The sequence below is a fragment of the Mauremys reevesii genome, linkage group 6 (assembly GCF_016161935.1).
Source record: "Mauremys reevesii isolate NIE-2019 linkage group 6, ASM1616193v1, whole genome shotgun sequence".
Taxonomy (NCBI): domain Eukaryota; kingdom Metazoa; phylum Chordata; order Testudines; family Geoemydidae; genus Mauremys; species Mauremys reevesii.
The window spans coordinates 31,798,582-31,811,842 of record NC_052628.1 but is presented as its reverse complement, the minus strand read 5'-3'; the positions used below and the strand labels follow the sequence as shown (position 1 = coordinate 31,811,842).

General features: G+C 40.7%; 1 protein-coding gene across 3 annotated transcripts; it reads right to left on the bottom strand.

The window, feature by feature from the left end:
* Window positions 1–317: 317 nt before the first annotated feature.
* On the bottom strand, window positions 318–7,065 carry FST (follistatin). Of its 3 annotated transcripts, XM_039543220.1 has the most exons (7): window positions 6,924–7,065; window positions 6,516–6,636; window positions 4,581–4,772; window positions 3,955–4,173; window positions 3,373–3,597; window positions 2,116–2,346; window positions 324–1,384 (listed from the first exon to the last, which is right to left on the bottom strand). In XM_039543220.1, exons 2-7 carry the CDS (start codon window positions 6,595–6,597, stop codon window positions 1,302–1,304), a joined length of 1,032 nt encoding a protein of 343 aa, XP_039399154.1. In that variant the 5' UTR covers window positions 6,598–6,636; window positions 6,924–7,065; the 3' UTR covers window positions 324–1,301. The 3 variants fall into 3 exon arrangements, with proteins under 3 accessions (XP_039399155.1, XP_039399154.1, XP_039399153.1); XM_039543221.1 differs by lacking the exon at window positions 6,924–7,065 and having other exon boundaries at window positions 318–1,627; window positions 6,516–6,867; XM_039543219.1 differs by lacking the exon at window positions 6,924–7,065 and having other exon boundaries at window positions 6,516–6,840.
* Window positions 7,066–13,261: the final 6,196 nt, after the last annotated feature.

The window sequence follows — 13,261 nt, the reverse complement described above, 5'->3', positions numbered from 1 at the left end:
AGAAGGAAAAAGGGGTTATATCTATTCTTATTCAGAAGCGTATATGGACTTACAATTATTTGCTGTCAGTGCACTGGTGACACTGATCAAGGGAATGTATTTAGCAAGCTGGAATTATAGTGTCGTGGATACTGAGTTTCAGCTGAGAGCTGTATCCTTGAACAACTCCACTTCATCCCAATGCCGTTCACAATTCCCTTTCCCCTAATACCATCACTACCATTCTGAATAACAGGGACAAATCTCCCCAAACCCTTTACAACCAGTAACTGAGGACTGCACACAGGGAAAATTCCATTTTTTTCTATTGTGTTCACTCATCATTTATTTACAAATACACATTATAACTTTTATATACATTGCACATTTACATGGTAGAAAAGTACAAAACTATATATTTAAATGAATTTATATTTAACTCACCATGTTTGAAAATATAAAATTGCATCAGAAAAAAAGTATTATGAAAAGCAAGAAACTTGAACTGATAAAGCTTTGATATACCTTTTAGTGACAGTTTAAAAGAACTTTAAAAAGTGGTATTGCAGGACCATCTTAAAGGAACCACCTGATAAAGCATTTATGTATGTTACAAAAAATAAAAAAGAATAAGAACTTTGTTCTCATTATTGTTAGCCATGTAGTTATTAACAACCTTCATAATTCGATTTCTTTGGGTCCAGAATTCTTATAGTACAGTATAAATGCTCAGCACATTGACAGCATGTCAGTACATGAAGTGATTAGAAGCAGAGAAAAGTGAAGTGGAAGAGGTGTCCTTAAAGATTGTCTCACTGCACCCAGAAAGTACATTTAAATCAGTTACAGCGCCTTTTGGTCAGTCAAGATTCCTTGTAAACAAAAACCCGAGGGATCATTTATGTACAGAACGGGTAAGAAGAAAATCCAATAAATAAACATAACAGAAACTGACATGCAAGTTTGTGAAAGTGGAGAGGAGTTAACATCAGTGAAAAGAAGAGATGAGAGTCATATGGGTAAGCTCTAAGGAATGGACTTTTATAGTTTACAAAAAAAAAAAAAGCTTTACTTTACAAGCAAGAGACCTCACAATAAATAACACTGCTCTTCCCGTAACGAATAAATTTCTTCAAAAAAGGTGTACAGTCAACCAGACATTTTATGTATAAATTATAAAACATGACACAGTATAAATAAATGTCTACAAGACTCAACTATATGTATACTTTTCTTTCTCCCCAAAATAAATAAGCATACACTTATTTACAGTATGGACATTGATTTCTTGCCCAATGGCTGTTCCAATAGTGATGGAGGTTTTACCACTCTAGAATGGAAGATATAGGAAAGTTGTAGTCCGGGTCTTCATCTTCCTCTTCTTCCTCGGGGTCTTCATTAATGGCTAGATGGGGGAATACAGGGGAGCTGTTGTTTAAATAAGGACAACAACAGCGCAGAAGCAGCTCAGTGCATGTTTTCAAAGCCCTCTGAACAGCCATAATACAGCGTTGCATTTTACGTGACTTGTAGTGAGATGCTCTTTGGCATCTGCTGTTATGTAATATGGTTTTTTATACATAAGCTATGAAGTCATAACTGCAGAAAGTTCTGAAGAATCAATGGCTCAGGTTTTATTGGCAGATTCCTGAAATCAGATAAAAAGCGCTCTTGTGTTCTAGGTTTAACTGCTTTGTGTCCTTCATTCAAAGTTAGTAGAGGCAACTGCTCTAAGACAGCAGCCCATGTGCTAACAGTAAGCTTGTTTTTTTGGATGGAGTTAGGTTATATCCAAGTGTTAATAAAGCAAACAGCGAAGCACACTAAAGCAAACAAATTAGGAAAAATAGCTAGCATGATGCTCTTAGGGCAACCCCTGGCTGATAACAGGACTTTTCCTCAAAAACCAGGTATCTTGAAAGTGTCCAAGCCACAGACTGTTGACTATCTGTTGCAATTTACCAATCACACACACGTGTATAATATATATTATATATATATATATATATATATATATATATATTTCTAAGGGGAAATCTTTACATGAAATTCTCATTTTTAAAGGCATAAGTCTTCATTACCTAGGGATTGCCTTCAGAAGCCTTAAATGTCTGCAAGGTTTAAAATCTCACTTACAGTTGCAAGATCCAGCATGCTTTACTTCTAAAAGCACACCCATGGAGCAGGCTGCTTCTTTCATGGCACACTCGCTTGGGTAAGTAGTGTTATCGCTGGCACAGACTGCTTCATCTGACTTGCTTTCAGGGCACAGCTCATCACAGAGGGCACACCGACCTCTGCCAACCTTGAAATCCCACAAACATTTCTTCCCAGCACTGCACTGGATATCTTCACAGGATTTGGCTTCTAAAAATACAAGATACCAGACATGAGTAAAGCAGAATCTCTCTTCTCATATATCAAGAACTCATAGGAAAATGAATATAAAGTTTATGGATAAAATCCTGCTCACTTTACTCAAGCACATAGTGCTTTTGGAAATCAGTGGGTCTCTGTGTGTGGGAAGGGAGGTATGGAGGAGCAAAGCAATAGAATTTGGCCTCAGGAAGGTGGAATTAAATTTGCATATTGTATATGACACCAGGTCCTGACCTTCTCTGATTGAAATCAGTGGGAATCCCCTCTCCCCGGTGTCTTAAATGGGAGGTCTATAATTGGCCAATTAATTAAACATTTCTAAATTGATTATTTTTCAAACTAAACCTTATAAAATAGTTGTTTATGTCATTAAAATGTTAATTCACCACATGCTATCACAATGGAACTAGATTTGAGATCTTTAACTTGTAAAGATAATTTTTCAGACATGAAGTTACCTGAAATGTGTATGATAAAAACAAACATATTGTGGTGACAAACATTGTTAAGAATAACAATTCATATAAAATACCAGGTTGTTTTGAGGTTATTTTCTTATCTGAATCCACAACAGCACTCCCCAATCACTCCAAAAACTTTTTAAGAGGGAAACATTATCAGATGTATCTGATTGACATTAAATAACGTTTGCCAAGACCTCTTGAAGACACACGTTTCCAAGAACCCAGTTCAGCTGAATGTTGAGATTGTGTTACTCTGTTGACATATCATAATACATTTTAGGGCCTGACTCCAGCTCCCACTGAAAACAGGGTCAAAACTCACACTGATATCAAGGATTGAACCCTTTGTCTCCCCTTGGGGCCTAAAATCTTTCAGGTGTCACTCAAGCAAAATTTCCCCTTCTGCTTGAGTAAAAACTGCAGGACTGGACAACACATTCAGTTCTAGGAAATAATCTGCATCCAGAAACCCGCTACAAAACTGTGAAACAATTAGTTTTGAAAAACTATTCCCTTCCCCCCATAAGCACCCCCAAAGAATGATACCTACTGATACATTTTCCCTCGTAGGCTAATCCAATGGATCTGCCTAGTAGGCAGGTAGCCTTTCTCAGGTGGCAAGCACTAGCATACGTTATTCCATCATTCCCACAGAGATACTGTTCAGGGGAAGTAGGCTCCGGGCAAATCCGATTACACGTCACACAGTAGGCATTATTAGTTTGATCAACCACACACGTGGAACTACCTGGACATAAAACATCCCTGCAGGTCTCTGAAATAAAGACGGAAACATACAATGATTAGCAGGAGATCCAGTGCCTCATACCGGGAGTGAATATGTGAAACAATCAAACAAATGACACAATCAAAGTCTTCAGCAGCTTTCCTCTTAAAAAGGCCACTGGGGAAAACCTTCACAGCTCAGGGAAGCTGGTGAGAGCACAGTGTTTCGTGACTCGGGGGGATTCTCAATTCAGCTACGGTCTTGTCGGTGGAGCGTGGTTTAGTGGTTGTCCCTCAGCATTTGAAACATCGTCTTGTTATGGTGGGGAAGTACGTCAGCTCCTCCTCCCCACACTCAGACACACCCTGTGGTATTCGGGAGACTTGGTTAGATTTGTAAACCTACTTTTGCATTTGCCCTGATATTGGACTTCAAGTTCGGGTTGCTCTTTACATCTGGCTTTGAGGAGAGCACACTCGTTCCTGTAGGTTTTCCCATCTAAGCCACACACAGGACCCTTCCAAGTGACATTAGAGCAATCCGGAGCACAAACACACCGAGGTTTGTTCTTCTTGTTCATTTTACATTTCTTCCCAGGTCCACAGTCCACGTTCTCACACGTTTCTAAAGGGGGGAGGGAGTGGAAAGAAAGAGGCAACATTTTAATACCTCGTCTGCTCATCAGACTTCGGATTAATAGTGTTTACAAAAACACCCGCAACCCCCAAGGCACAAAGGGAGCGAACACGGTTTCCCCCCGCCCCTTCCAGAAAACAAAATGTGGGGTCCTGAGAAAGATCCACCCAAAAGGAGGGTCAAACTGCTGGTTTGCACACACACATCTATTCCACCACGCAGAGGCTAGATCCCTTCCCCTTCTCACTAATAGGCATCAGGGCATTTACTCTATGGGATGAGCTTTGAAATTCTAATTGGAGAGTGGCATAGGGACACACCGCTGCCCCTGCTGACTCCATCCCGGCCACCGCCATCCCCAGCACACAGGGATTCGGAGCACTTTTCAAACACACCTTTGCATGGGATACAGTTTGGGGCACCACCGTTAAAAATCATCCACTTAAAAAGCGTGTTGTCGTTGACGTCTTCTTCAGTCCATGAAGTGGTTAGCCGGCCCGTTTTGCAGCACTCCTCCTTGCTCAGATCTGTCTTATATAGGACCTGGCAGCGGCCGTTCTTTGCCTGCCGGAGCCAACAATTCCCAGCTGCAAGAGCAAGAGGGAGAGAGAGACCCAGCCATATCAATGTCAGTTACCAGTGACCCAGACACAACACGTGCGGCTTGCATTGACTTTTACTAGACTGTTTACTTTTATTTGTCCCATTTCATAACCTGCAGCTACTCTGGAGCAGTAGGCAGCTCAGTTTAAATAACCAGCTCGGAACAGGGCAAGGCAGTTTTCGGAGGTATTTATTCCATATGTAGACCATGGGGACTTGCATGCACGTGACAGAGGTTTGACAAGGATGTGCATTAAAAACCAGGAGTAAAAGAAAAACACGCTTGCAAATACTTTTTTTTCCTTCTTCAGAAATTCTGTACAACATTGTTTTACAGCTGCCCAGAGTTTCAATCCAGGCCATTCTACAGTCTGCAAGAATTGGTAACATTTGCCTGTTCGCGAAGTCTTTCGAAATCTCGAAATTTTGCTGCTTCCCTTAAAAAAAAAGTCTTTTCTTTGCTGAAGCAAGTTAGCTGCGCTCCAAAGAAGGGTGACCGAAGTAAACAAAATGCCGGGGCACAGAAATAGGAGGCCACTCGGGAGTTTATAAACCAAAAGTTATAGGTATCGTCTCTTCCGACACAGTTTCATAGGGAAGTATACTGCACTTAAATCGGATAGAGATTTGTTTTACTAGTATCTCTGCTGTTGATGGATTCAAGCCAAGAACATTAGTCCAAGCAACTCCCCCTTTTTTAGTTGGAGAGTTTTGGTTGGGATGAGCCTCTCGTGAATAGCCAGTGTACTTCTCCAGCAACTCAATAGCAATTGATTCTAATCCAGCAGGGGCTCGATCCGGTCTCCTTACTCCAGTGGGAATTTTCCCGGAGTGAGAAGTGCAGGATCGGCCCCTCAGATCGATATATATGGGGAGACGGTGGAGGGGGAGGGTAGCGTCCCCCCCATGGCAATAACTGAATAAATTTTGAAAACCAGTTTTCATGGATCAAAAGAACGATAGAAGTCAGTTTTGAGCGGCTTACAGTTGCCTTCATAATGTTAACCTATACATCCAGCTCAGCGAAAAAATATTCAGTGAAACCCATCAATCTAACTCATCCAGGTTGTTGTCGGAGCGGCATCAGGAAAAAAAACCCAGTAATCACTCGTGGAAAAGACAGCTATTATATTTTCGGTTTGTTTTGTTCGCCTGGGACATGTATTTAAACACATTCTCCAGTTGCAGCAGAATTCACAGCCCAACGAAATTCACTCACAAATGAGTATGTGCGCGGGGGAAGGAGGGGTCCACATATTGAAAGGATAGCCGGAAAATGACTAATATTAGTGTCTGAAAATGTCATTTGTGATCGTGGAAGTCACCCACCATCCTTGCAGCCAAGTAGTCGAGAGGAAAATCTAAGCTACATTGCAACAAAAACTTTGAGCACCTATTTAGACATCGGGGCTAAGCAAGTTCCTGTGTGGGGCTGCTGTTCATTCATGCTGCATAATAAATAATAATAATAATAAAATAATAATAATAATAATAATTAATAAGTAACAATCATCGTCATCATCGCCGCTTCTCTGTACTATGCACAGCAGTTTGAGGGGCTGATCAAAAATAGCTCTAAATGTCAGCTCCGCACATTTTTGCAAAGCGGTCCCATCCCCATAGTTAACTTGCGGTCCCTTGTAGAGAGGCGTTTAACAGGCGAAAGCTAAACATTGAGAAAAAGATAGAAAATAAAACACATCTACAAAGAAACAATCTCATCTTACCCTGTCCTGTGTGATCTTCCATGAAGTGGCACAGAAACATCAGGAATAAAAGCATGCCCGGGTGGATTCTCTGAGTTAACATCCTCAGTATGGCAGTGAGTGAAAGAGACAGAAACAATATCTAGTGGAGCAGAGAGAAAGAGAGACAGAAAGCACTAGTCAGTCTGCTTATGATCGCTCTATTGAATGAACGTCAGCCTCTCAATGCAGTCTCTCTTTAAATCTATAAGGGGGTCTTAGCTGTCTGCGGTGGGCGGTCTCCTAATGTGTGTGTGTGTTCGGGGGTGGGGAGATTTAAAAAGTTCACTGTGAATCAGGTGACATTTTCCACCTTCTGGAAACCCTTTCCAATTATCTGTTTTAGGTGCATATACTCTCTCTCTCTCTCACACACATACACACACTCACAGTCTCAGATCAAATCTGCGAAAGGGAATCGCCGGAGTTCTTTGCGTAGTAACAGGAAGGAGTGCAAGAACAGAATGGTAACTGGAGCTTAGAGAGAGAGAAAAGAACTATCCACTCGTGTCATTAATAGCAGGAGGCGCGCACGCGCGCACGCAGAGGAACTAGGGGCTTTAACACAATTTATAGGACTAAAGCAAGAGCCATGTCACTTGTCTGGGGAAGGAGAGGCGTGATCCTTTCCCCTAGCCCCCCACATCATGGCCAAAGGAACTTGAAAACAAAACCACAACCTGATCAGCGGGCGGAAATGTTTTCGCTTCTTGTTAGAAGTTCTGGGGCTCAGCAAAAGGTGATGAAGTCTCTCGGGAGATATGATTTTTGTTGCTCTGTGTGTGTCGGTGACATTCCCACTCTATGGTTGAGATTAATAATAAATCTACCCCTAACACTTCAAACAGTAGTTAAGTGTCTGGCGCACACACATCTCCCTCTCTGGGACTGGTCAAAAACAAACAAAAGTTTAATACCTAGGGTTTTACCCAAGTGACAAGCTTTTCACGGGGAGCGCCTGGAGTATAGACCGGAATGGGGGCGACGTAGGCGGTCTCCTTTCAGAATAAAAAAGGTTGCAACATCGATAATGAACTTCTAGAGCACTAGTTTATTAAGCACAGTCTGGCATTATTCTTCCCCTTAGAAAGTTGGCGGTCTTTCATTTATAACATTTTTTGGCACCGCTGAATGAAACTGAGTAGGCGATATTTCCTTTTATACAAAATGATTACTTAACGGAAAATGGTATTGTTTATTCAAAAGCTGCCTTTTTAATTTCGATTCTTTCGCTGCTCCGAGCCACCAAAGCACAACAGACAGCAAAGTATGCAGACAAAAATTCTTGGACATTGCCAGGTCACTGGGATTCATGCGTAAATTCTACCGATTCCTCTCCACCCCTTTCCCAGTCCCCTTAACACCCCCCCTTTTATTCTGCAGGCTTTCCCCCTCCCCCCTCCCCACAACTGCGAATAACTCAGTGATAACAGATTTTTTTCCACCAACTGCAGGAGATAGTGCTAATCTTTTAATAAAAGATCCCATTACAATGGGATCTGTCTGGACAGACTATAATAGATCCAGAAATACAGCCGTGCTAATATTAGAAGACAGTTGTTTGGGTGCCTCAGACCGGGCCCTGGTCCTGCTTTGAAAGTGAGCATGAATCACAATGTCCCATTGCACCACCTGCAGTCACACACATTAAGAAGCAGACTGGTAAATAACTGACCTCGCTACAACTTGTGTTATTATTATTATGATCATCACCGTGAGCAGCTCTGGGGCATTTTGATCGCTTCAGACTCTTTCTGGGACTCCACGTCCCTTTTTAATCTTTCCCCAAATCGGTGCCACTCTCCCTCTTTCTCTCTCTCTCTGAACCAGCATTAATGCAGGGTTGTTTAGTGCCCTCTAATGGTAGACGACATTAACAATTAATAGCATAACACCCCTTAGTCAGGAGCCCCCGATAAACGGCTGATTTCAAAAGCTAGATTTCCTATTGAAGGGAGATGGCTTTGATTCTTGTGTTGTAACATACTTTGAAAAGCGTGGTTTCTTTCAGCTTCCCTCAGCAAGGCACAGGGAACAAAAATATGGGGAAAACTTCAGACATGCCCCCCACCCCGGAATCAGAGTTGTTAAACAGCAGCGTAAAATCCAGGTACAACTTTAACCTTATGCCATCTCTGTGTGGTTAGGAAATAATATAAAACTTTCAGGAGATGTGAAACTTTCATAGGACTGGAACATTTAACGGGGGGCCATCTATTCCCCATTCCTACCATTCATAAAGACACAAGGAGTCTCTCTCTCTCTCTCTCAGGTCTATGTCTGTAGCGGTGAGATGAGTACTGCTAACCTTTCACTAGTGCGCCTCGGATCCATGAAATGAATTTTGTGAGGTCTCAGCTTAGTTCCAGTGAACACAGTAGTCCACATCATAAAATCACCTCGGCACACATAATTAAGCAGTTTGGCACCAGGAGCAGACCAAAGACTGAATTGCCTCTCACCAGAGTGAGGGTGGCCCCTCCAGGTCAGGGTTGGGGTCATTGGTAGGGCAGTGTGGGAAACACAAATTGCTGCTGCCTCTGTTGCCCTTGTGAATAGGGAGCTCACTATTTGTTTTGTGATACAGACACATGCTGGGTTTTTTTTCAGCTTCACCTTGGATTTTTATTGATCTGTCAGATAAAATGTTTATACTGATTTTAGACGGTGTTTGTTATTATATTGGGGCATTATCTGGCCGTGTTCCTGGAAATGAGTCGCATGATGGGTCAATAATGGTTGCATATGAGCCTCATATGTGCATCATCAGGAGATCAATATGATTGCGCTGGTATGGAGACTTGTAGCCCACCTGTTTTCTGACATCACATAGAAACAGCTGCTGTTTCTTTTATTGTATTGTCTTTTTTAAATGTTAAAAATTGGGTCTGTATATAGCTAAATGTTGGGGATGCATTGTTTAATCAAAAGGCTTTTTTTTCATGTAACTGTTTGCCTCTATTCACCACTTTCTCCCCTTTTTTTTGCTGTGCCAACAAGTAAATATAAATCACAGAAAAGGCACAGTAGGGCCACTCTATAACTGAATTGTCAGACAGGACACAAAAAGACTGCTTTTCTCACACTGTCAGTTTTTAAAACTATCTTCTTTCAAGAAGTTTATTAATTTTAATATATGTTTTTGGATTTGGTTCTAAACTTTGCAGCTGGCCTCAGTCTCCAAATAAAACTAAAATATAATTAAGTTAAAATGCTAGATACAAATGTCTCAAACTTTAGCAAAGTTCAGATTTAGCCCTAGATTCAAATACACTCTTGCAACGTGGGCCATCTCTGATATATGTAGGACATGTGTGGCTGTAACAAAATCTATCTATATATCACAAATATTATGTAAATATTGACTGGCCTGCCTGAGGGACAAAATAGTTCTTGAGATTCACTTTTTGTAACATGTACTATTGAACAACCTATTTTTGTCATTTGTTGTTGCGCCCAGTCAGTATTCATTTTTATTAATATCTTGGGATTTTCTCTTGCTTTCTCCCAAGGCCCACTTTCCTCACAAAGTCGCAGACTTCATCTTCTAGTGAGAAAGGGCCTATCTCTAGGCCCTTTTTCTCTCCTAGCAGAAGCAGATGTTTTGGGTGAGAGTTTTTTTGGGGTGTGGATGAGAGTTTGGGGCTTCACTCAGAAAAAGTAGTCTTTGGGAGGGGTCTGGATTTGAGAGTGGGCACATGTGGGGGCATTTTCTGCCACATCTCCACCCAGAATTCAAGGGAGGGGAGGAAGAGGACTCAAGTACACTCCATTTCCCAGATGGAGATTTCTAGACTAGTTGACTTTGGTCTGCCACAAAATCAGTAGGTAGCTGTGCTCAGTTGGGTGCCTTCTCTTCCTGAAAGGAGACAAAGCCAGTCAGCTTTCCACCCCTGGCTGGCTTCTTTGAAAATTGCTTTTGCAAAAGGGAGAGTTTCTTTCTGAAAATTTACCCTTTTCCGTAGTAAGTTCTCTTCTCTCAAAAATATGTATGTGAATAATTTTCTAAGCACCATTATACTATACACTAGATAGGAATTTATTTTTCTCACTGTAGAGAGATTCACTTCTGCACAGTCTTCATTTGCTATAGAATTTCATAAGCTGCTTCTCAGAGAAATACACAAAAAGAGTTATATTGAAAGGATGCATTTTTATAATTTCTTGTTTGGCCAGGCCTTTTCAGGTTAAAATAGACTCGTAATAATGCTTACTCTCACACTGTCTTAACTAAGTTCAGTTATTACTTTCTCCAAGTACTGGATGTACTTTGAGGTAGAATTCATGTGTTTCTTTAATGAGAGAGAATTTGTGTACAGAATTTATACTTGTATACTACTGATATGAAATTTATAATTATATTCCTACCTATACAAGGTCAAGTACATTGAAAACTTATTTTTCCAAAAGCTGAGAGAAAAAAAGTATGTGAATGTTAAGATATTAAACATATGATTATATTAACAAATAGAAATGTATTTACATAAGATATATTAATGAAGCTCCACTGATTGTGGTGTAGTCATTACAAGAGTTAATGTTGTAACTTGATTCTCAACCCCTACCTTACCACTGTATTGTATTGTATGTATTTATTGTGGACCGTATTGTTAAATTTCACCTGTAATATGTTTTAAAAGTAGTGTTTACTGTGAACATTCTACAGAAATTACTTTCATGGACTCAGTCTGAAGTATGTAGAATAGTTCGTACACACAGTACTACAAATTACCATATATGTATAATTAGGGTTGCACAAAAATGTACAGTATAGTGTATTATTTAAATAGTATGTTTCACATAAGTAAAGACTGTACCATAATATGTACATGCAAGAGAACACAATTAAAGTTGCAGGTTCAGTTTTAACTTTGGCATTTGCTCACGTCTCAGTGTTTAATTGTGCAACCACAACGCTCATTTAAAAAGTTATTTATGTTTAATTTCTAAATTATGTTTTGTGTTTGGTGATTATTTTTGTTGTTTGTTTTGTTTTTGTTTTCTAAGAAAAACAGGGAGTAGGGGAGAGAAGGGAAGAGAAGAAACAAAAAAACATCATAGCTTGGCTGGTTTGGAAAAAGTTGCCAATCAAGTGTACAAGATTCATAATCAAGAACTATTCGGCAACTATTTGCCATCCTTGACCAAGGCCACTGGAACTACCCTACTTGGAAAGTGCATCTAGTTGGTTTGGAACACTTCAGAGGAAGAAAGAAATTCAGTATGCACGACCCATCTTTTCTTAGGTGTGCAGTAAGTAATGTTAGCAGTAAACTCTACTGCATAGGCTTAGCATATCTGGATGACACCAAAGGGCCTTTATCAGCCCAGATGGCTCCTGGTGTGTATGTGGCTCATCAAGAGCCAAGGGAAGAATAAGGAGGTGGTGTGGCTATGAAGACTGCCTGTGACCTTAAATATAGGAAGTCTCTGGTTGTGTGTAGAACTTTAACAACTGTGGTGACTGTGTGTGTGGTTAGCAGAATGCTTTGTGCAGACAGTTAAAAGGGCACGTGAGCAGGTGGCATTCCCATTCTAGTCAAATAAAATCTACACATGTTGTATAAGGTCAAACTCAGCCCCCTTCCTGGGGTTTACTGGTAACTCAGAGAGTAATAACAGAACCTTGTGTCCCTATGCTCTGCAACCCTGCAGGCCATAAGAGAAAAATTAGGTTTGAACCCTATAACCATGTATTACAAACTTTCTTTTCTCATATCAGTCAATAGGGCAAACAAGCCCATGGAAAACTCTGCAGAGTTATTTCTTAAATTTCAGTTACAAAGAGATCAGATTTCAGAAAAGAGCTAGATGTAGAACACCACAGATTAAGAAATCAGCTACAAAAGTTTCAGGGGTTGTTACACCTAGGTCAAAATTGCAGCGAAAATGAGAAGTGGAAACAAATAAATAAACAAAAAGCATTGTCAGAAAAGTGTTAAGACAACATAGTGGGTGAAGGGAAATGAAGAAGGTATTGCTCATCTATAAAGGTTCAGAAAATAAAAAGGAACTGAAATGGATATTGCCCAGGCAATTTCACTGAAAGAGAACTGCTACCTTCTTCCTGGAATGATGATGATATAAGTGGCCCTGGCAATACTGCAACTGAATCTCAACATTAAAATGTTACTGATGATGAATCTGAAGCTGTGAAACTAAACAAGAAACGGAAAATGTAAATGACAACAACTGCATTCCCTGACAGGCATTTCTGACCAAAACTGCCTCCCAAAACAGTGAAGCCTAGAGCCTCACAACTTGTTTGGCTCCTTAGTGCTGCTCAGGTAGGGCAAAGCAGCTGGAAAGCTGCCATAAAGAGGCAACTGGGGATTCCACTTGTGTAGGAGAATCCCTGGATGGCATAAAGCCAACCTAGCCAGCTCTATGCCACCCACTGCTCACCAGACACATATGAGACATGTCAAGAGCGTGGCAAGAGCAATCACTGGTAAGTGGAGCAGCCCCTAGGTGACAATTCCAACTAGTGTAATTTAGAGCTGCCCTTAGCCTAAGTTATGTTGGGTCCAAAATGGCCCCCACTCAGCTCTAGGATTGGGGATCTGCCATTCTTTTCTTAATTCTGCCAAGCAGAGCTTGGCCACAGCTGGGGATACAATCTCAAATTTATAACATTTAAAATTACAGACAAGCAAGCCTGATGTATTGAGCTATAAGAATTGTGAGAGCTGCATGGGAGTATTGTACTTTTGAGGTTTGGAACATTT

Excerpts from the sequence above, each read along its gene's own strand:
- FST (XM_039543220.1), bottom strand. The coding sequence starts at position 6,597 with ATGTTAACTCAGAGAATCCACCCGGGCATGCTTTTATTCCTGATGTTT. Across the intron at positions 4,773-6,515 it reads GGAAGATCACACAGGACAGG|CTGGGAATTGTTGGCTCCGG; the intron begins GTAAGATGAGAT and ends TTGCTCTTGCAG. Across the intron at positions 1,385-2,115 it reads GCATGCTGGATCTTGCAACT|CCATTAATGAAGACCCCGAG; the intron begins GTAAGTGAGATT and ends TCCCCCATCTAG.